The 24,863-nt window shown below is 40.1% G+C and overlaps 1 protein-coding gene across 1 annotated transcript in view; it reads right to left on the bottom strand.

Annotated features, from left to right (window-relative positions):
* The window catches only part of MAN2A1 (mannosidase alpha class 2A member 1), a 57,380-nt gene that overhangs the window by 29,242 nt on the left and 3,275 nt on the right, over window positions 1–24,863 (bottom strand). The window contains exons 2-7 of the mRNA XM_083464413.1: window positions 15,803–16,063; window positions 12,716–12,860; window positions 10,957–11,128; window positions 6,969–7,096; window positions 5,478–5,651; window positions 2,101–2,287 (exon numbers count right to left, since the gene is read on the bottom strand). Coding sequence (XP_083320539.1) covers window positions 2,101–2,287; window positions 5,478–5,651; window positions 6,969–7,096; window positions 10,957–11,128; window positions 12,716–12,860; window positions 15,803–16,063 — 1,067 coding nt within the window. The remainder of the gene's footprint in view (window positions 1–2,100; window positions 2,288–5,477; window positions 5,652–6,968; window positions 7,097–10,956; window positions 11,129–12,715; window positions 12,861–15,802; window positions 16,064–24,863) is intronic.

Consider the following 24,863-nt stretch of genomic DNA (forward strand, 5'->3'; position numbering starts at 1 on the left):
ATTAAAGTTTTCTAAAAGAGTTATGGCAGCCAAGTTGATTTGATTCCAATAGTTCTGACCTACAGTTCTGACATCAGAAGTGAGGAGGAAGAGCAGCTGGACTGATTTTTTTAAAATAATGATTGCAAGTTGCGGCACAACTCTTCAAAATAAATAAACAAACTGGTGCAACCCGGTCCTATGCGTGCTTCTTGAAAACAAAGTTCCACCAAGTTCAATGTGACAATATTCCAAAGTATATATAAGGCTGTAGCCTTAGATGATTTGTGTTTAGTCAGTACAAGGAGACAAATACAATGCTTCTAAGAGTAACTTGATGATAAAAGAATCAATGCATCTACAAAACATATATCAATGAAATTTCAACATTTAATATTGTTTCTCAACCTATTTAGGTTTTATAGTTTAAATTCCATGCAAATCACATGGAATTTAATTCCATGTAATTTCCTCTGTTCTCAAGTTCATCTAATCTTTGCAGTTCACTGTCCATAAGTACAGTGATACCTCGGGTTACAGACACTTCAGGTTACAGACTCCACTAACCCAGAAATGGTACCTTGGGTTAATAACTTTGCTTCAGGATGAGAACAGAAATCATGCGGCGGCAGCAGGTGGCCCCATTAGTGGTACCTCAGGTTAAGAACAGTTTCAGGTTAAGAATGGACCTCCAGAACGAATTAAGTTCTTAACCCGAGGTGCCACTGTAACATATTTTCCCCCACATCCACTAAAATCAACAGATTCTTCTTTTAAAGGATTCATTTTTTAAAACAATGATGGATGACAGCAGACTTAGGTGTCTGTACTATAAAAACTGTCTACATCCCAATCCACCGAGAACACCCTTTGAAGAAATTGAGAGCTTCTGTCGTACAACAGAAAGGATATTCAGCTCAAGGGATGCTTCCAAGAGCTTTAGTTTAAGAAAATCCCAGGACAGTTGCAACAATCATAAAACACACTTAGTCAAAAACATAGGGTAAAAATAGTAAAGTTAAAACAAACTCAGTTTGCCCACAGGGAGATCTGCATAAGCAAAAAGATAATTTACCCAGCTTAGAAAAGAAATCAAATTGGGTGCCGGATAAGACCGATGGGGTGGGGTTGTCAATTCAGGGCATTCTCTCCTGTTATCACTTGTCTCCCTTCAAAATAGGAGGAGGGAAGAGACCTCTGGTATTAGTATTCATCCAGGCTCATGTGGGGCATTAATGGTCCTTATAATATTTAGCTAGTAAAGAATTCTCAACTAGGTTTATTATCATTTCCTAGTTTTGTATATATGTCCGAATTCTTCAGAACTGCCACAAGATACGAAACACTTCAGAAGAAAAAAATAAGGATCAAAGGACATCAAAAGCAATAGAGGTTTACAAACTTCCGGAAGTCCATTCTTAAACCAAAGCATTATTAAACCAAGGCACGCTTTCCCTAATGAGGCCTCCCACTGCCGGTGCCCTTCCACGGTTCGGCTTCCGTTCTTAGACCGAGGTAAAGTTTGCAAACCGGGACACTACTTCTGGTTTTGCGGAGTTCGTAAACTGAATAGTTCGTAAACAGGGCTGTTCGTAGACTGAGGTACCACTGTACAGTTGTACCTTGGATCCCAAACACCTTGCGAGTCAAACGTTTTGGCTCCCGAACGCCGCAAACCCGGAAGTGAGTGTTGCGGTTTGCAAACATTCTTTGGAACCCGAACATCCGACGGGGCTTCTGCTGCTTCCTGCAGCAAATCAGAAGCTGTGCTTTGGTTTCTGAATGTTTTGGAAGTCGAACAGTCTTCTGGAACGTATTCCATTCGACTTCCAAGGTACGACTGTATTGTAAAGCCTATTCCAAATTAATGATTGTTCAAAGACAAGGTGCAGCTCCCTGCACAATGTGAGATTTCATCCCAAGGGATTCAGGGCCATCGGCACCGTATGAGACAAGCCACCTGCAGGGTCAGTAAGATCACCCATACCTCTTGACAAAGCCAACTTTTATTCATATTAAAATTATTTAACTTCCACATCCTACATACTTTGAATTTAGATGGTTGACATTGTTCCAAGATATGACTGGCCATGAAATTAATGGGCAGCACTGTGTACTTACCTGTGATGAATGTTTCCAGAATGAATGGCTTCAGGAGGAACTCTCCAGGGACAACTGACTCTTCCTCCAGGAAGGCGCTTAAAATCAAATTGGCAGCAAATTTTAGGATCTGGTCCACAAGTGTGAGGAATATCATAGCTATAAAAAGGCATCATGTGGCAGAGAATATCCGTATTAGATCCCAAATCTAGAATTAAAATAGGCAAGATAAAGATAAAAGGAATACTCTGTCCTTTCTCATTCATATCTCATTCATGCCCATTACATGACATGCCTTTTCTCTAACCAGAACAACATTTCAGATAATTTTTATTTCCACCAGTAAAACATGGTAAAGGTAAAGAACCCCTGGATGGTTAAGTCCAGTCAAAGGGCGACTATGGGATTGTGGCGCTCAACTCACTTTCAGGCCGAGGGAGCCGGCGTTTGTCCACAGACAGCTTTCTGGGTCATATGGCCAGCATGACTAAACTGCTTCTGGCACAACGGAACACTGTGACGGAAACCAGAACACAGGGAAAGGCCGTTTGCAGTGGTACCTATTTATCTACTTGCACTGTCATGCTTTCAAACTGCTAGGTTGGCAGGAGCTAGGACAGAGCAACAGGAGCACACCCCACCACGGGGATTCGAACCGCTGACCTTCTGATCGGCAAGCCCAAGAGGCTCAGTGGTTTAGACCACAGCGCCATCTGCATCCCATTTCCACCAGTAATTAGCTCCAGGTATGCTCTTTGGCCTGTACTTTTTTTGACAAGTCTACTGACGTAATACGGAAGTCCATGTGTGGTATCTATGTCACTTTAGGCCATGTCTCCCTAGGTCTGTTATTTAGTGCGCCCATTTAGAAGGACCCATCATGAGCCAAAAAACTGTCATTCCATCTTATCAGCTGACAGAATTAGTACTTTAATAATTTCCCATTCTATAATCTGAAATTGCAGTTGAAAGGCCTTTGGAAGACTGTTGGATCACAGCCAACCGTAACACGTTTTGCAGCTATAAATGGTCTTATGACATAAGCTACCTCCCATACCCATGGGCCTGGTAAGCTTTGCAAACCTGGCAATGATACCCAAACTGCCAATAATTCGCCACACAGCAAAAATAATTCACTGTATATTCAATCCAGTAAGCTTCTGTTATTCGAGTTAACATGGTGACCAGATTTATTGCTCACAAATATTTCAATAACTCAGTGACTTAAAGATAAATATAACAGTGTTAAGTAAAGGATAGTGCAGAGAAACCCAACGAAATACAATGCCAGGTAACCCTGAAATGCCAAATTCAATACGGAAGAGATTGAAACAGCTTCAGGAGCAACAGGTCTAAGCCCCGGCTCAAAAACATAGAAACGCCATCTTAATAAAGCAGTCTATCATTAGAGACTTACAAACATTGTGTTTCTAAAAAGGAGACTTTGAAAGTTGATCATCTTCATCAGTGCATTTAAGCTAACCCAGGTGGTGGTGGGGGGGGGAATGGTTCCAATCCTTAGACCCAACCCATCTACTCCAAGCTTTCCTCAATTTTTATTTTATAAAATTCCTTTATTATCTTTGTTAGCACTGTCTACTCTGCAGAGGCAAAGAAGGAAGGGAAACCAAGCAGCCCCCAAAATAGGGTAAACTAAATTTTGATCAATTCCACCATCCAGTTTTACTCAATGGATTTTTTTCAAAGCAATGTCAAAAAAAATGCCTGCTGAACATAAAACAAGAATACTGGCAAATAATCTGTTTAGAGCCATAACCACACTTTCTTGAGCCACAGATACAATCGTAATCTCACTTGTTGCATAATTTTAAATCCCTTAATTATATATTGTACATTGGCCTTGGGGTTCTTTGTAATATTGCTTAACAATATGTTGTGTGCTTTGCTTATTAGTTCTTGTTGTGTATGCCAAACTTTGAAATTGGCAAGTGTGCTGTACAAAGAATTCGGGACACTACATTTCCTTGCATAAATTTAACATGCCAAATATAGTTGAGACAACTTCCTACAGCAACGGAGGATTAAGTTTAATAAGACAGTTTTCTGGTGCCAAATAGTTTCCAGGCTAGGTCTGCCATATGTCCGGATTTTTCTGGACATTACCAGGATTTTCAAAGGTGGAATTGACATCCAGAGGAATTTTTGAAAAGCAGCGCTTTGTCCTGGATCTTAGGCAAGTCAACCTTTGGGGTGCCCTGATTTTTACTTTTTGAAATATGGCAACTTTAGCCCAGGCACTTTCCAACATTTGTTTCCCTCTGTAAGTATAACCTTTGCCTCTGTCTCAAATAGAAAGAATTGCTTGAAACACTTTCCGTCTTCAGTTTTCCAAAGCAAACTCCAATTATTCCTCAATCACTAAGGACAAAGAAAGAATCTCTTTGTTTGCCAGCATGAGCTTTAAATAGCGATATTACATAGTCACTCCTGGCTTTTCAAACTTTAAGGTGCTGCTTTCAGTACTTTATGTGATATGACATAGGTGAGCTCCACATGCAATTTCTTGAAGGTCACTGAGCATTTTCAGAGTTCTGTAAAAGTAACACTCATTTAACACCTTAACATCCTTGTGACCTGCAATCTGGAAATAGCTAAAAGGAGTATAAAGAAATGTCAAAAATAATCCTATTTTCCACTGCTGATCCCTTCCCCATGACATGGCTTCAATGAACACTGACCAACCTGATTACAATTATTGTATATTTTAACCTACTATCCACCACAGTTTTCAAGAAAAAATCTGTTATGAAGACCTGTTTTGACAATTCCAGTGCAAGATTAACGCTGGGCAAGTGTGAACGCTGTACTAAACCATGGTTTAATTCTAAATGGCGGTGCCTCAGCATGCCTGAGAGAAGCAGATTCACATATTTCCCTCTACCCCGTGCTAAACGTTAACCAACCACTGTTGTAAGTCAGAATTCCTGACTTATCCATAAAACTAAGTCAAGGTTATTTGAAACTGAAAGCAAACATGACAGAAGGTCTCCTCCTGACTGCAAGAGACTTAGGCTCCATCACATAGCGCTAAACCATGGTTTAGCATTATGTGCAAACCAGCCCACTATCTTTTCATTTCTGAATAGCTATATTTTTGTGTTTCAGCAAAACCGAGCAAGACTCCTGCAGCACCTTACAAACTGAAATTTATTATAGTATGAGCTTTCGTTAGACTAAAGTCTAGTGCATCGGATGAATAGTGTATTGCATGCAGTTCTATAAATCATTTTGAAGTTACAAATTAGTTCTGAAGATAGCAACATAGAAAACTGTATTATCTATTAAATGTTCCAGGTCAAAGCAAGACCTTTCAGTTTCAAAGTATTTGTTGCTATGACAGTTCTTGGCATAAGGTCATGCAAAAAAGGAATACATACCCCAATTCTGTCTCCAGAAAAATTCTAGTGTCTTCTGGGCTGCATGATACTTTTTAATTGAATAATGAACTCTCTGTATAAGCATATTGGAAAATCCAGTGCGTTTCAAAAGATAAGCCATGGTTGGTGAATGTCCAAAGGGATCAACTGCCCAACCAGATTTTGGTTTCACTCCTAATAATAAAAGAATACATGTTGAAAATGCACGCCATAGTGGAATAAAAATGAAAGTGCACCTTGTCTTGCACAGTTAAGATCTCATCCTATAGAAACTCAAATCCTTACCACTTAACTACGTTAAAAGAAGGGGGGGCAGAAATTTAATTTACTTATCAGGGAAGAGCTTTTATAATTCGGCTAGTGTTTGTTTATGCACCTGCGGATTCACAGAAAATAAATATTTTTTTTCTCGTATCAAAAATGTCTGGCTTGCACCCCTAACCAATTATGCAAGAATGAAAACAAAACAGTATGGCTAAAAATGACATTCCACTTGTCTACAGGACTGCAATTATACTTTACTAATTGAAGTTGTTGTTTTTCAAGTGGCATTTATTTTAAGGATTCTTTCTATGCAATTTTTAATTGCTTAAATTTCAAATTACACATTGGGAATGTCAAGATTGCAATCTCTTAATAATTAAGAGACTAGCATGCTCATCCTCCCACATGTAAAGTCACCCTCCTTTTTTAAAAGAAACTAACCACTGTGCACTATTATGTCGGCACCAATTTTAACCATTAGTAGCTCAATCATGTTTTTTTTCTTCAAAGCAGGGCACTTTGAAGCTAGCCATGATTAGGATTACACTACAATAGATTATGACCAGGAAAGCATTTAAAAATGATTACTATGGCAAACCACTGCAGTCTATGGATAAAAATAATCAATAACAACAAGTAACTGAATTATTTATTTTGTAGGTGGTAGGTACAGATTAATATCTGTAGGTGGTAAAAATCTGCTGCATTAACAGTGTTAGGCTTAACTGAGTTCTCTTACGTGTTTTCACAATGACATCTGCTTCCTCTATAACTCTGGTATGGTAAAGCAAGTTTCACCATATAAAACTCAAAGGTACACTATTACATAAACTAACAACAGTTATTTATAACTTTCCTGCAACTAATGTACAGTGGTACCTTGGTTTAAGAACAGCTTAGTTTATGAACAACTTGGATTGAGAACGCTGCAAACCCAGAAGTAGGTGTTTTGGTGTGTGAACTTTGCCGTGGAATAAGAACATGTTTCGCTTCCTGTTGAGTGTGTTCCATTTGTAAACCGAGTCCCACTGAGTCCCCCGCTGCTATGGGAAAGCATGCCTTGGTTTAAGAACGGACTTCCGGAATGGATTAAGTTTATATACCAAGGTTGTCAATATTGAAAACGCAATCATTTAATTAACGGAAAACAGTTTTTCTGAAATACTGTTAATGAAATAAAGTACCTTGTCACAATGAAATCACAAGGCAAAAGTTACATGAACCCACCTAGTGCCTTCTCGAGCCATTGATGCCCTTCTATCAGCTGGTCAATTATAGCAAAATAATGAGCAGACGCTTCGTCAGGCATGACCCATCCCCCTGTTACAATTTCAAACTGTCCATCTTCAATTAACCTGAAAAACATATTTACTGAACTTTTATTCATGCATGTAACTATTTCCAATCAATATGTTATCTGGAGTAGCAACATACAGTGGTGGCAGCAATGATACTTAAATATTAACAATACTTCACCATGCCATAGATGTTGTGGTGAAAGAAGAATGGCAACTTAAGTTGACAGAATACGCGCAGCTTGCAGACTTAACATAGAGAATAAGAGAACAATGAGAACATACATTTATAGAGAAGATTGGAAAACATTGATTGACTATATGAGAAATAATTGTGTACAGCTGAAAACGCTGGCAGCATTAAGATAAACTCAACAGTGTTAATAAGCTTTGATGGATGCAATAATGGAATACTGAATAGTATAGTTTTTGTAAAATATGCAGGGGTTTATGATATGTAACATGAACCATGGAAAGAGAAGTCATTTATATCTTAAGGATGTAAAAATGAGTATTTTAAATTGTAAAACAGAAAATTTAATAAAAATTATATACAAACAACAATACTTTCACCATGCAACAAGACCATTCTTAGCCCCCTGTAAAATGTTAAGAAACAGATTCCATTAGGAATCATATACACAATTAACCATCTTTTTTGGTATGGAACATCTTCTAACGATAAAATCATTTTCAAGGTGACTGGTCCGAAACTCAGCAGCACTGAACCCCGCCCCCTCAGCCCATCAACTGACGTCACCCAGTGACATCAGCTGATGGACAGGTGGCTGTGGTTTGGGGTGATTGGCCTGTGAAACAGAGTCTTCACCCCTTGTCTAAAACCTGTTTTACTCAAGCTTTGGAAGAGCGGCACTCTCAATTCTAGAGAAACCGAAATGCTCTAAAAGCTTCAGCTTTGACCGCTCTGAACAGCACCCTCTTGAAATAAGAATGGCCACAGGCAGTATCTTAAATCAAACTTAAGCACTTTTTGACTCCTAACCTATTTCCATTGTGTAGCTGGCATGTTCAATGGGATTAAGACAGTGTGACTTAAATCAGTGGGTTCAATAAAGTGCAACTGTTGACAGACTGTGCTTATATTTTAAACACGGGTGGATCGTCTGTCCTCCCCCCACCTATTATAAAAAGATGTTTCATTCTCAAGTTGCTGTACTAACCTGAGTTAGCAATAGTTTACCCTCGTTTGTTTAGAAAAGGTTGGCAGGTAATCTATCTCTAGAAAGCAGCTATTTATATGACACAGGCAATTCACCTGGAATACCCATCCCTCTGCCCATGTCCAGATTTTAAAAGCCATATCCCTTGGACTAAATTAAGAAAAACAGGAAGATTGAGACGGAATTAATTTCCTTTGGGCCCTTTTCCACTTCCTTCTCCCTCAAACCCGTAGGCAGCTGCCAGTTCTAGTTTTTATTCATGAGAATAAATAAACTCTTTTCTCAAGCTTCCTCATCATTCCCTTCAATACTTGTTCCTCAGAGAAGATGACCACTAAAAGTAGCTCACATAGTGCGGACAGCAGAATTTGTAGACGAAAAGCCAATGGAAAAGTGTGTCCAAAAATGGGCTCCAAGGGGAACACACTGCAGATTTTATCAACTTCTGCCCTAATAACGTATATGCAGACAAATCTGAAACAAATGTTGAACATTCCAATTTGTGTGGCTGTGAAAAATGAAAGTATATATACTTACACTGTTATTCCTAAAGCGTGAAATCCACGCACGGAAATTCACTTTGATTTAGCTTCTGTGTCTTAATGCAAGTCAAAAGTGTCTAATTGCCAATTACCAAGTCATTATAAATTAGCAGCAGTATCAAAGAGGACTTTCTTACAATCAATAAATAATTTGTTGATTAGCACCTCTTCTTCTTTTTAAATTGAGACTAACAGGATTTTTAACAGAATGTGAGGATCCCACAAATTATGTTCTAGCTCAGTAGCCCAAGAGGTTCCTTCATTGCTGCACAAAACTTTTGGAGCAGGCAGGCTGAGTGTCCCGGACATTAAGGAGATCCAGAGACACCCCAGTAATAGAATTTACATTGCCATATACAGTACCCGGTCCTTCTTCCAATCTAAGGCTTCTCTTCCTCAGCACAGATCAAGCATCTTAGCTAGGCCCTGCAAGCATTTCCCTTCTTTACTGTTTATGCTGGATTTTGGTGGAAGGTACTGTGCTCCTAGCTCAAGTTGGTAGAGCACGAGACTCTTACTCTCAGGGTTGTGGGTTCAAGCCCCACGTTGGGAAAAGGATCCCTGCGTTGCAAGGGGGTGGGCTAGATGACTCTCACGGTCCCTTCCAACTCTTTAATTCTATGATTCATTGACACACAATGGCAAACACAGAGGAGTCAAGTTTGCGGCAAGAAAAAGGCACACCACAATTTGCCATGACAGCTAAATGAATCTCCCTGCCTGTTGCTGTATCACAAATTCAGCATCTGAGTACAGTGGTACCTCGGGTTACATACGCTTCAGGTTACAGATGCTTCAGGTTACAGACTCCGCTAACCCAGAAATAGTGCTTCAGGTTAAGAACTTTGCTTCAGGATGAGAACAGAAATTGTGCAGCAGCAGAGCGGCGGCCCCATTAGCTAAAGTGGTGCTTCAGGTTAAGAACAGGTTAAGAATGGACCTCCAGAACGAATTAAGTTCTTAACCCGAGGTACCATTGTACTACCAAATGTTGGGGAGCCAAACAACAAAGGATAATGATCACCGCCATCACCCTGCTTGTGACGGGCAAGTATCTGAAACAGAACGCTGAACTAGACAGGCAGTTCGTACAGAAAAAAATGCTGAGCATTAAAAAAAATAATACACTCTCTCTCCAGCATCAACTTTTTAAAGCACTAATTGGAAAGGCTCTCACTGACTTGAACTACATTGCTTCTGGATATCAACCTAGAGGTGTTATCAAGCAGGTTGTAATGAACACTCAGAATACCAATATGCTTGTTTTGAATGCAAAATATACTAAGCCATAAAGCTCACTATTGAAAAATTATGCATCATGACAACACTATTTGGGACAATACCATAGCAATGAATGCTGCAAGCCAAATCTCTTTCAAAGGGTTTCAAGAAAAATGAATGTTGATCCGTATGCTTTGTGTCAGCAACACAAAGTTAATTTGCATCTCTCTGTGGAGTTAAGAGCACCAGATCTGACGCAGTAATTTCATTTTCACTTGTCATTCTATTTTCACTTTCCAGTCCTGTGATTTAGTCACACTCGTCAATCAGCCTCGAGAACTGTCCCCACTTGACTTGTACGCAGTGCTAATAAAGCTACGGCTGCCCTGCCCTTTGGTCCGTGGCATGCACTTGAATACTTATTGGGAACGCTCCTGCCAACAACTTGCCACATTCGCTACAGCATTGTTAATGCTTCCGGTTTCAGAAACAGAAAATTCAACTGAAGCTACAACAAATGAGTGACAACCACATGAAAGAAAACAGCAAAGAAACAGTAAAACCATTGGGAGAAAAATGCCTAATTCAACAACTTTCTAGAGTAGCTGAATACTGGCATTTCTGTACCTTAAAAGCCAGCCAAATAACCACCTTATTGAAGGTCTGTTTTTTTTTTTGTTTAAGTGGTAACCCATGACACTGTTTTCACTGAAGAATTGCTTGTGCCACCTCTTAAGATTTCTGCTCCGAAGTGTTCATCTTATGGCGCTTGGTAATTTAACTGTTAAGGAATTCCACTAAATTGTATATCGGGGGGGGGGGGGGTTCCCAGATACAGCAACATGTTAGAACTCTACAATTTATGAACCTGTGAATAACGAAAACAACTATAGTTAATATTGATGTGCCTTTAGGGCCTCTGACAGAATGGGAGGCATATACATATACATACAATAAATAAATAAAATATACAGACCTTTTCACAGCATCCTTCTTCTGACTATCTATTCCATCCCACCACTTGGAAAAATAAGAGATTTCAGACCATATAAATTTCCTCCCTTTGTCTTCTTGCAGCTTTAGAACCATGTTATTGAGAATATGCTGCGTCTGATCTCTAAAGTAGTCATCAAATGTCTTCAGCCAGCCTTTTAATCATAAAAAGATCACACAGTGACTAAATTAAGTAGAATACAAGATTTACCAGAAACAATAGTCAAGAGTCATTTACCTGACTAAGGTTACACTGGAAGCATTTTGCAGACTGGCAGTGACACATACACAGAGACACTGAAAAATTAAGTGCATCTTATATCTTGTTGCTTTTTAGCACTTCAAAAACAAAAGTTATGGTGGTAATACTGCATCTTGGTGAATGATCTGAGCATCTAATGCTGTAAGACAGGGCTAACCAACATAATGCTAAACCAGGCACAGGCAAACTCGGCACTCTAGATGTTTCTGAGACTACAATTCCCATCATCCCTGACCCCTGGTCCTGTTAGCTAGGGATGGTGGGTGTTGTAGTCCCAAAACATCTGGAGGAACGAGTTTGCCTATGCCTGTGCTAAACAATGGTGTATCCATCTACAACTCCCACCATTGGCTATGGTGGCAGAGGCTGATGGGAGCAGCTTCTGGAGGTCACCAAATTAGCTACTCATGGGGAACGGCACATGTTTTGAAATAATAAAAAATGAACCAACGAAAGTCAGTTCAGTTGCATGGCCATCCCCTTTGTAAAGAAATACCATGAGCAGCAAACACATTGGGTTAGGAAGTTCTCCCTAACATGTACTCTGAATCCTTTGTCTTACAACTTGAACCCATTTGTTTAGGTCCTACCCTCTGGAGTAACAAAAAATACATTTTGTCTATCACCTATGTGGCAGCCCTTCAAATATTTGAATATGTCTATCGTATTGCCTTTTTAATCATCTCTTCTCCAGGCTAAGTATACCCAAGTCCTTCAACCTCTCCTCAAAGGACTTGTTCTCCAGGCCCCTCACCATCTTTGTTTCCCTCCTCTCTCAACAAATTCCGGTTTGTCAATCTGTCTTAAACTGCAATGCCCAGAACTCACCACAGTACTCCAGGTGATATCTGACCAAAGCAGAATAGAGCAGTACAATTACTTCTTGCAAACTGGCCTCATATTTCTATTGACGCAACCTAGAACTGCATTAGCCTTTTTCAATCTCACATCGAGGTGCAGACCTATTTAGCCTACGTGCCATTAATACTTCTACCTCCTTTTCATATATACTGCTGCCAAACCAAGCATCACCTATCCTGTATTTCTGCATCTTCTGTTCCAAGGTAAATGCAGAACTTTAGTTATCCATTGGAATATGTTATTAGCTTTAGTCCTTTTCTGTTTTATGTAAATAATAAAATAATAATAATAATAATAATAATAATAATAATAATAATAATAATAATAATAATGGCATGTTTCCCATGCAAGCTTTGGGCTCTCAACATTTCTCAATCCGTCTGTTCCTTAAATAAGCTTACTGGTCTTATCCAAAGAATCAAATGGCTCTGGATTTTAGAGTGTTAAGACTCTTACTCGCCAGATATGCCTTGTGCTACTGCCCTTCAAGGGATAAAACCTGTCCTACACAGAAAGAATGTCAAGGACCACATTTCAGCCACATCTGAGGCCCAGCAGATAGAGATGGCAACTGCCATGCAAAAATAAATCTCCAAATCCTTTTAGAATTTTGTATTACCTGGATCATTATGCGAATGAGGCACAACAAAAACTTGAAGAGGTTCACTGTCCCACTCGTGTTCATCATACGTGATATCAAATCCTTGTTTCCAAACTCCACCATCTGGATTATCAAAAGGAAGAATGTCATAGACATCTAGCATCTAAAATGGATGAAGAAAAAAGGTTACATGAGAACACATTCAGTGGTTGAAGTACACAGTTCTGCACTTACAAAGGCAAGGCTGTAGTCAATTGCAATTTAAAAAAAAAATAGTAAGGGGGAAAAATTCACACTGAAAATTTGTCTATGTTCTTTATTCAAATGAGAATTTACATGGAATACTTTGAGCAAAGTATCTGATTAAGTTATTTAAATGAAACTTTGCACCTACTGAATGTGATCAATAATCACCACAACCCCACTTTCTGCATGCCTAGAGAGTTAACTCCTTTCTGAACAAGAACAAGGCATCAAATACGACTACAGTCGTACCTTGGCTCTCGAACGCCCTGGAACACAGACGTTTTGGCTCCTGAACGCCGCAAACCCGAAAGTGAGTGTTCCGGTTTGCGAATGTTCTTTTGGAACCCAAATGTCTGACAGGGCTTCCGCAGCTTCTGATTGGCTGCAGGAGCTTCCTGCAGCCAGTCGAAAGCTGCGCTTTGGTTTCCGAACATTTGGGAAGTCGAACAGACTTCCGGAACGGAATCCATTCGACTTCCAAGCTACAAATGTATGAGAAAAGCCAATGAAACAACAGACACCAGCACATACCAGCAGTTCCCAATTATGCTCAAAAAAATCTTTTATATGTCTAATATTTATTGAAGACTTCTTGAAAACATTTTCAAGGTGACTTGCAGCATGGAAGTCCCGTCCGTCCACCCCCACCCCCACCCCACCCCGTCTCAAGGAGTATAAATATTTTCTGTCTTAAAGACATGTTTAGTTGCTGTCGTTTCCTTGAGCTCCCTTTGTCCCATGAAAGAAAGTATTCTAGCAATAGTAATACTATTTATGCTGGGATTTGTTTTTCAAGTGTGCCATCACATGAGTCTTAATAACCCACTATAATTACAAGCACAAGGCTGATGGAATCAGCATTAAATCAAGTATTAACACAGTGAGCTGATATGTGTGTGCTTTTTTCTTGATTTGTTCAAAGTACAAGACGTAAACAGGGAAGCTTGAGCGTGACTACTCTCCATGACACATTTGATTCTGCAATTACGGCTTACCTTTCCCACAAAACCTGCTCAAAGGTAACCAAGCAACTATTACACCTTACAGTAAGTGAACACGATGGGACACGATGCATTCTACACTCTTTTTAATAAAGATGCTGCAACATGGGCATCAATCTTCAGTCCTACAAACTAAAATCCTATCTAAACCTTGCAAAGCACGCAGTTGCATGTCAGTGTTCTGTTGCAGAATAAAGTCTTTCGGATCAAAATCAGGGTTTGCATAACTGATATTAACTGCAACTGCTGAGATGCTGACCAGGTATCAATGAATTCCGTTCATTGCAACTAGAATTATCTTCTCCTTTGGGGGATTTGTATGACGATGATCTTACCACAGTGGCTTTCATCTATACAGTAATGCAGTAGTATTTTTGTATTTATGACACAGAAGCCTCCGTCAACAATCACCTAAACTTTCTTAATGTTGGAAGGGGTTAGAAAAGTCACTTGGCTGTCACTGACTGGAGACAGAAAGGGTCTAAACAAAGAAACCTAATAAGATGCTGTGGCCCAGGAAAAGCAGCAGCAGCAGATACCTGGGCAGTTAATGGACCACAGTAAAAAGGGGGGAAGGAGTGTTGAATATGATGGATGGGAAAGAAAACTGTCCAGAGGGGAAAAAAGAGGTCAGAGAAAGAAAAGAAGCTGAGAAAGAATAGCAGGCACATTCACATGGCCAAGAGCTAAAATGCCAACGAAAGCCGTCATTTACATAATGACCTGGGAAAAACAGTCAAATCTCTGGCTGTTGGACTCAAGCAGTGCTTTGTTTACAAAAAGCCTCATAACACAAAACAAGGCTAATTCCATACCAGCAACCTGGCTCAATCTTTTGAGCTTGCAGACCTCCCGTTATTCAGTATCTTCATATCTTGAAACATTTTAACATCCATGTTATAGCGTTTCAGATTTAAGTTTAGTTTTTAAATGTAATTTAAAATCATAAAGATGTATCTTTTAACATGCCAATAGAAAAATACTCTCTGCGGGCATAAACATTCCAAAGCACAATGAGAATGCTGCAACTATATAATGCCACACCATGGCATGACCTCTCATTTCTTAGGTGAGCCAAGAGTACCCACCAGTTATCCACTCATATTCCACCTGGAAAGAATGAGGCAATTCCTTAAAACCAAAGAAGTGAGCAAAAAACATCCCTCAGGCTGCAACACAGCCACCTTTTCTTGTATGTCCCACTGACTTAAGTATAACTTACACTCAAGTGTTATTTGATTAACCTGCAAGTCAACTAAGTTGTTTGGGAAACTCGCTTAAGGACCCACTTTAAAAAGCTTAGTATTGGTTAGGAGAGGAATTAGTCTAGTCTGTTTTCCTGACTTTGGCTGAGGTTTGAAAAAAAGCTTCCAGTTGCATTTCACCATGGGTAGGCAAACTAAGGCCTGGGGGCCGGATCTGGCTCAATCGACTTCTAAATCCAGCCCGCGGACGGTCTGGGTATCAGCGTGTGTTTACATGAGTAGAATGTGTCCTTTTATTTAAAATGCATCTCTGGGTTATTTGTGGGGCATAGGAATTCATTCATTATTTTTTTCTTCAAAATACAGACCGCAAGGTCTGAGGGACAGTGGACCGGCCCCCTGCTGAAAAAGTTTGCTGACCCCTGCATTGCAAAAGATCTGCACAAAATGCATATTTTATGGATGGGTGTATTTTATGTAAAAAGTATATACAAGAATTGTAGTTTAAATGTGGACTTTCTGTGCATTCTTAAAGAAGAAAAAGAAAAACCTGCACAAACAGGATTAACCTACGACTGAGCACCCAGTGAGACTGAAAGGAATGGAATTAAATACACAGCTCATCCCTAGCAATAAATTCACTATATTCTTACCTGTACATCTGAGGCTTGGCTTCCACTTTTTGATGCAAACTGACAATCTTCAGGGTCAACTGAGAGGTACATAGTGGCAAGAGGTGACAGCTCAGAGAAGTTTCCTTGACTGAAGTTTATAGCCTCTGGAGTACGTTGTCCGTCTTTGACAGATTCACTCAAATTGATCACAGAATCTCTTATGTTTGAAATTATTTCATTATTTTCTGCCAATAAGCGCTCCAGGTGGTCTATTTTCTCTTGCAGTATTGAAAGCTGACCCTGTGGAGAGGCACAACATTAGTCCTTCAAATGTGCAAGCTACTGTATTTCACATCCCACTTGTGCTGAACGAAACTCACAACTCTACTTAACAGGCCTTCAGAGTCCAAAGGAAAAGAAAAGCCCCTGATGACCAAAGAAAACTTTCTCAGAAAAAGATTAAAATAATGAAGACTGTTTTCTTCAGTAATCAAAAGTCTTAATAAAAAAATAACAGTAGGAAAGCACATTGCACAAATCCGTTACAAAGCAAGTGAAAAGACAGACATTTTCAAATTTTAACTTTTCAATTCTTTTCAGCCATGCTAAAAGCACATCTGAGAACTTGTCTTCCTATTAAGGCAAGACCTGACTGAAAGGTTTTGTAACCTGCTGCAAAAGGTAATAAAAGATGGTCTAATATTTTCATTAATATGCAGACATTTCCTTTATGACATATGATTTTAATAACCCATTTTCAGGAGGAGCTGGAAAAAGTTTCAGGAGAGCAAAAGAACAAGTTCGACCAGCTGAAGCTTGTCCACACCGTCAATGTCCTGGGAAGCAGGTGTTATTTCCTCCCTGGTTTATTGGGAATTTTTCCACACATCTTCCCTTGTGCTATTGCTTGGGTCATGTAAGCTGCCTTTCCCAGGCACAAAAAGGCACTAATCTGTGCAGAGAGGTGTAACTTCTCCAGTGCATTCCTTGCTAATGGCAACTGTTGTTCAACGTCCAACAGCTGCTGTTAAGCGGATTGCCACCAACATATTGGTTACAAACTGGTCTAGACTAGGATCATTTAACCAACTGCCAAATGCACTTGAGGAAAAATGCAGCGCCATGACAGGTGCTAGCTACCTATTTTATGCAAATGTAAAACAATCGTTTATATGCCAGTTTTAACATTGCCACAACAATCTAAAACAGCAACTTTTAATCCACTGGTGACCGAAAGTTTAAAGGCAGTGCCAACAAAAGAAGAGTGGCAGATCAAACTGATGGGCTATGCCGAGTTGGCGAAATTAACTGGGAAAATTCGGAAGCAGAAAGACCAGACTTTCCTGAAAGATTGGAAGAAATTTATGATATATTTGAAAGACAACTGTAATCAACTGACATCGCTTGTAGGGTTGCGAGAAGTTTTGTAAGGAGAACTATATGAATTATTGCAAAAAAGGACTAAGGAGGAGTTTATTTAGGATCTGGATTTTAGAGCAATAACTATTAAAATAAAATGCAAAATCAGAAAGAAAGCTAGAAAACCATTAGTCAAGGTTGTGGTAGCCAAAGGTTTGTTATACTGTATGAGATGGGATGTTGTGTTATGTTTGGAAAACATGTGTAAAAACCAACAAAAATTATTTTTTAAAAAAAATAAAGTTTAAAGACAGTGATCTGCCCAAAGTCCACAAGAGAAAATGCACAGGAACACACGTTGAACCAGCTAAAACTGAAATTCTATCTACTGAAGGGCAATACATCCTGTTTTATACCAGGTACAATAACGCTAATCCATTCAACAGCATATAAATTCTCCTTCGGGGCATTTCTGTTTCTTATTAGTATTTCTGCAGGAATCCTGGGGGTTGTTGTCTTTCCCCCAGTCTAGATCATCTGCAGCTAGCTCCTTTATTTTCTGTCTTAATACACAGTTGCATTTTTTAAGCTTCTGTCTGAATGAGCTGCTTTCTAAAAGGAATGTTCATTAGTACCTTTCCATTCAAATGTTACAGTTTTTATCAGGTTTACAAGCCACACTAGTTGCTGATTAGATCATTCCTTTGATGTGACAGATTTTTGGGGGGGGGGGGATACAAAGGTTCGCAGTATTCTTTCTGGCATCTGCAAAGCTGAACATCTGAAAGCAATTTATAAATATTATGGCAGCACTGAGAAAGTTTTTTTAAAAAAAGAGCTAAAGCACTGAAGTGTTACTTCATGCCCCCTGGTGGTACATTAACCAAATGTCTAAGGCCAAAATTATCTGAAACATTCTAATCTTAGCAGTCCTTGAGAATTATACAACAACAAAATCACTTCCAGTTAAGACAATGAGCGAGCGGTGTGCATTTCAAATCTATTACTTTATTACCATAATTTTGGAACACCTGAACTAATGATTCCAGGGAACACAGATATGATATTTGGCTAGAGAAGTAATGTTTTGCAACCACATGCGAGTTGGTTCCTGCTTTTCCTCAAGCAGGGGCATCAGGTATAAAATTGACTTAGTATTTTTTGAAACCTCACAACCTCAATTAATTCACCGTTGCATCTCAAACAATACAAAACTTGAATTCTTTGTAATCGCAATTATGGATTCTCACAGGGCTGAAGGCTTTCATTCTTTAGTAGCATTCTGGAATATCAAAAATACTTTAAGAATACAACAGCTTTAGAAGAAAAATGAAAGACTCTACCAGCACCTAATGATAATACACTTATTTTGGCGAATGTAACCTTTCATGGACTACAGTCCACTTCCTTGAAATCTTATGCCATAATAAAAAGCTTTGGCTTTGTGATGCAAAAGTGTTGTTTTTGCTGCAACAGATAAAAATTAGCTTTAGACGAGGAACTGCTTCGTTCATAATTATACTTTACTCATGGGCTTCCCGCCCCCTCCTAGCCTTGGGGAGCACTGAAGCTATGCAGAGTTCTGGGTATCCAAAACTCAGTAATCACAGTCAATTTAGCTGATAAAAGTGATTTGCACAATACTACCAAGCGAGCTTAGGGACGCAGGTGGCGCTGTGGGGAAAACCTCAGCGCCTAGGACTTGCCGATCGCATGGTCGGCGGTTCGAATCCCCGCGGCGGGGTGAGCTCCCGTCTTTCGGTCCCAGCTCCTGCCCACCTAGCAGTTCGAAAGCACCCCTAAGTGCAAGTAGATAAATAGGTACCGATTTATAGCGGGAAGGTAAACGGCGTTTCCGTGTGCTGCGCTGGTGCTGGCTCACCAGAGCAGCTTCGTCACGCTGGCCACGTGACCCGGAAGTGTCTCCAGACAGCGCTGGCCCCCGGCCTCTTAAGTGAGATGGGCGCGCAACCCTAGAGTCGGACACGACTGGCCCGTACGGGCAGGGGTACCTTTACCTTTACCTTACCAAGCAAGCTTAATGGCTGAGCAGACAATTCAATGTTAAAAATTCCCCAGGCACTAGGCGTATTATGCACAGGTCCAACTGCGAACACGTGGAGATCACTGGATGCCAAGCTGGCAACTGACATCTCCATCTGGCTGGCCCCTCCAGCTTTCTTAAGATGGTAAGCAGAAGAGCTTATCTATTGCATTTATATCCCATCTTTTACTCCAAGGAGTACTCCCCTCCTCAGTTAATCCCTGCAGCAACTGGCCCAAAGTAACCTGTGAGCTTCACGACTGAATAGGGATTTGAACCCTGATCTCCCAGTCCAACACTAACCACTACACTATACGGGCTTCCTAGAGTACTTCTGCTTTGGGGCAGCTATATAAATTAAGTAGGTAATATGGGGAAAGCAAAATGTCACTTAGGGAATGATCTGAAATATTTTTATTGAAGCTTGTATTTGTTTCATACTGAATTGTTTTATTTAATGTGTTGTAAATGGCTATGAGATTTTTTTTCTTTAAACGATAGAAAGGTATAGAAATGAAATGAATCATCATCATCATAAACTTCATTGTTTTTTAAAAAAGGTGTCTAGACCAGGCATCCCCAACCTTCGGCCCTCCAGATGTTTGGACTACAATTCCCATCATCCCTGACCACTGGTCCTGTTAGCTAGGGATTATGGGAGTTGTAGGCTGAAACATCTGGAGGGCCACAGGCTGGGGATGCCTGGTCTAGACATTCCATTGTGGCGGCTGTAACCTAGGTCTTAGGTGCCGTTTGGCAATTAGCTCATATATCTGAGTGTCTAACACTGGCAGACATATAAATTCAGATCTCCCAAGTCTTCCCCTCTAGGGACGGGGAAGTTTGCATGGGAAATGACAGATCAGACAAAAGGAGGAATGAGACCTCAAAACATGCTCCTAAGCTCCAACTAAGGTTAGGAGATGATTACACTGTCCTCTGGGAGATTTTGCCACGTTGGGCAAAAGATTCAAAAGAGTTGGACTAGATGATCCTCATGGTCCCATCTAACTCTACAATTCTATGAACACTACAACAGATTATGTTGTTACTGCATTGTTATTAATATTTACAGCCTGAACTTCACCAGGAAGTCACAAGATGGGTCACAACAATCTAAAAATCAACATTAAAAGCTGTTTGAACAAAGGACAGCCATAGGAATAGGGTAGGTTCTGCAAACACATTATCTCAAGTATCAAAGGTCAGGGCAAAGAGGTGCATCTTTATCATATGACAAAAGCTGCATAATGAAGATGCCAAACACATCTGCCACACATAATACCTTTTTCCGCCCAACATCTGAGGGAGGTGGAACTACCAAGAGGGCTCCTACTGCTGGTCTTAATACTCAAGAGGGTCTGTAGAGGAGGAGGTGGTATTTCAGATATTTGGCGCCCAAGTAATTTAGGGTTTCAAACACTAACATGAGCACCTTGAATTGGGCCCAGACTGGTAATCAATGCAGCTGTTATATGCATTCTGAAGGGAACCCCTGCCAGTAACTAGCAGTTGAATTTTGGACTACTTGGAACAGGCTTCTTCAACCTTGGCCCTCCAGATGTTTTTGGCCTACAACTCCCATGATCTTTAGCTAGCAGGTTCGGTGGTCAGGGATGATGGGAATTGTAGTCTCAACACATCTGGAGGGCAGAGGTTGAGGAAGCCTGACTTGGAAGTTTCCATTCAGACAGTAATGACAACCCTGTTTATATTTTTTAAACTTTAGCTACACTCTTTAGAAAACCAAAGAGTCACTTTGTTTAAATGAAGAAGTTTAGATTTAAGGAAAGCCACACTTAACTGATTATTTTATGGCATTTGTGCCAAGTGTCACATCGTTCAATAAATCTAAAAAGGGCACAAAACTTTCCAGGGAGGATCGTATTCAAACAGAGCCAGGCATTTTGTGCCATGTACACTTTAAGGCCAAAATGCCTTGAGGTTATCTTTTGAGCTGTTAGCGAGTGCTGTGTTATAGAAACATTGATCTGTTTTCCCACTAACAGATCTAGCAAGATTCAGCTTGCAGCCCGTAAATGAATCGGTAATCTCTTGTTTTGCTACTGAAAGTCAGAGCTGACTCCTTTTGCAAACACAAGTCGTACTTTTCATTGTTCTTCTAACAACTTTCAGCTGCACGCTTGGATGGATTAATTAAAAAATGTATGGTAGAGGAGTCTTACCCTTTGGAATAACTTTGCTCAACTAGGAAACCATTGAACACCCAGATAGTCTTATTCTTTGATATTTCAACTATATAAAGAGAGAGAGAGAGAGAGAGAGACAGAGAGATCTGCTCTGCATGTGACAGAACAAGTCTGTGCATTACCACGCTGGGTCAATTGTGCCTGTTCTGTAAAGTTTGCAAAACGTTTGCACGTTTGAGAACAGGTAGTAGAAGACTGATAACACAGGGAGGAAAGTTTAAAAGGGCTTTTTTGCTTCTTTGCTTCTTCCTGCTTATGTGCAGATGAAGCAAACCTTGACCCCTGGATTACTGTTACGTCCAACTTTGGAAGGCTCAAAACAAATGTTCGACATAGATACCAAGAGAATAAAAACAATGTTGTGCTGCAGGCTGATTTTGAGGTACTTAGCTTTGAGGAACTAGGTGCTGCTGTTTTATTTTAAGAACCTGAGCTACAATAAAGAGCTCTGCATCACTGAACACCAGAACAATTTTGTCGGTTTTGTTTGTTTTGTTGACAGCGACACTACAGATGTAACACAGAGCCAGTGCTGGCAGGGAGGGAGCAAGACAGACCACAAATATGTGTTCAAACTAAACCCACTGACTATGGTTTACTGTGAAGGTGCAAACCAGGCCCCTATGCTAAATGCTCTTCAGCCGTTACAGGAAAAGTGCATTTAAGTGCATTTGATCTGCCTTGCCTCGTGTGGACTGTGTGTTCAAGTGTCTTTCAATCATGCCAAAATGTTGATGTTTACCCATGGCAGTGAGACACAGGGACCAATCTTACTCTGTAATGTGTGGAGCTGCCTTGCCATCTCCACAGATTCAGTTTGCTGAGGAGCACTTCACTGAACTCTACCCCCAAAGCCAAAGTACATATTGATTTTTAAACTGAAGCGACTTCAAGTCAAGTTTCTCACTTTAAAAAATCAAGTATTGTGTACTGACTGGTGCCTGATCTTGCTTATCCCCTCCCCCAATGTCCTTATCCTCTCCTCTTCTGAATTGTGTACAGTACTATGTTGTAAACCTGTAGCAGGTCTTCTGCTGTTTGGGGTTTTTATTTCATTTTGTCCACACTTAAAAACTTCAGGAGCTTTAGAATTAGTTTCTTAAACATTAGTTTCCTTTCTTTAGGGGAAAGGGCCACAGCAAAGCACCACTAGAGTCTTCCATGGGTGTACCAGGAAGTCTCCTATGTCTATGACATGCGTGCCGTCTGACTCATGACCCTCAGTCTCTGGATATTTGTGTATTGTGGGCACAAGATCACACACAATTGGCTGTGAATAGAAATGATGTGTATAAGTCCCTTTGGGTTGGGAAGGCTTGAATCCCTAGTCTGAAAGAAGTGACAAACTGATGTAGCAAGAGACAAACTCATTCCAGTCAGAAAACTGCACAGCTACCAGGACTGTGTTCTTTCAGCACTTGCGTATTAACAGCCCAATCCTATGAAGAATTAGGTTTACTTAAATCCACTGGTCTCACTGAATATTTTAAAATATGCCTGACTCTGCATACTAACAGGCCTTAAATCCAGGGCTTTTTTTTCTTCCGGAACTCTCCGGAACTCAGTCCCAGCATCTCTCAGGTGGGCACCATGGACATTCTAAGAGAATGAGGGAGAAGTTCATGTTGAGTTCTGGCACCTCTTTTTCTAGAAAATCAGCACTGCGTAAGTCCTATTATTTAGATTTCAACCAACACATACTGGAGAACCACATGTCAACACACTGAATTTAACTTCCAATTAAAATGTCCAGAATCTACATAGAATAGAACCAAAGCTATACTTGTTATCTAGTCTATTTTGGTCTGGACAGTGCCTGGGTGTGAGACTACCTGGGAACCCAAAGTACACCACCTTGTACACATGTTGAGTTTCATGACGGAAGCAAGGCTAGATATAAATGCACTAAACAATGTCCTTTTGTTTGACACTACGCATGCAAATGGTAAGAACGAACTACTTCACATGCCTTATCACACATTTCCTCCCTTCAAAAAAACTTTGGAATACTGAAGAAACAAGCGCTCAAGGCAATTAAGTTATCCGTAGTGTTAGGAATATATGACGCCATCTGAGTTAAATATGATCGCTTTGAGTCTGCATCTGCTGAGGCCAGCCTGCCTATTTTTCAAAGGGCGAACTGTGTGTGTGTTTCTTAAGCTGACACTCTAGACAGTATCAGAACACCCCAGATGCCACACTGTCTGTGAAGACAAGCTGGAACTTGCCCTGGTCTGCCATTCAAGATCAGATCGTGCCCTGGGGCTAGTTCACAGCCAAGTATACAACCAGGAATATTGTAGGAGGCTTAATGGTGAACTAATGAATACTACACAGTACCCTTCTGCCAAGTAGAAAGGTCCTGAATCTGAATAAGAATTACTGCCTTTTCCTCTGGATCTGTAACCAGGCAAGCATAAACATCTGTCTGACACATTTATTGAGAGGCACGTTTTAAACTAGAAATTGCATTTTACCTTGATTTCTGCAAGTGCATTTTTAATGTTTTGTTTTAAACAATAAAGTGATCTTCTTGGCTAAGGAAACTTGATCTGAACAGATTTCTAAACTAGGCTCTTGTCACCTCACATGAGTGCTTTATCTGTTCAGCAAAGACTGATCATTATCCCTTTAGAGAGGGAAGATGGCTGTTGAGAGGGTCCAAAGGTGGAATACTTGCAACTCAGTACCCTAACTGGATCTTTTAACTGAAGTAGTAAGAATCCATACTGCTCCCTCAGTAAGTGGCAGCAACTATTGATTTGAGTGTGTTTTGTGGTGAGATAATCACACCACAAAAAGTTACCAAGAGTAACTAGAAAACCCTCTATTTTCAAGCCGCTGCTGAGCTAAGGCTCTCTCAAACACAAAACCAGGAATGTCACAACTCTTTCCAACAGCTTCCACAGGCCTTCTTCCTATGCAACCTAGCATGCTGGCGTACTGTTGCACAGGAAAACTTTCTAAGCAGCTTTTTTTAAAAAAATCAAAGCACTAAACACTTTAGAAACCTATCATTTCCATAATATCTGTGCTCCATAAAGGCAAGGATACCACTTTCTAGAATGTGCATATTAAAGCACGGGTTACGCAAGAGATGAGAGATTTACTAGCAGTCTTTGGTAACTATACTTTACTTAATAGCATAGGAATTTGGAAATTTTAGAACCACAGAGCTGGAATAGTGCAAGAGTCCCCCACCCCAGCCCTGTACTAAATGTTGAAATAACGTGGGTTGTGTAACAAAGTAAGTGTAAGTTTTACAGTTCTGAGCATTAGGCCAAGATCTGCAGGAAAAGCTGGTTTAAATAAAATAAGCTCTTTCCTACTGATATAAGATACTAATTTCAATTCTTTTCCAGCAGTACATTCTAACCTGTTAAGCAGCTGAAAAGCCTCATTTATCCAATTCAAATGCACACCTCTCTGTGCCAAAGTTACCTGTCTCAGAACAAGCACACCCTCTTATATATCCCGGGGAAATTAT

Source organism: Podarcis liolepis, assembly GCF_965112155.1.
Source record: "Podarcis liolepis genome assembly, chromosome: 11".
NCBI lineage: Eukaryota > Metazoa > Chordata > Lepidosauria > Squamata > Lacertidae > Podarcis > Podarcis liolepis.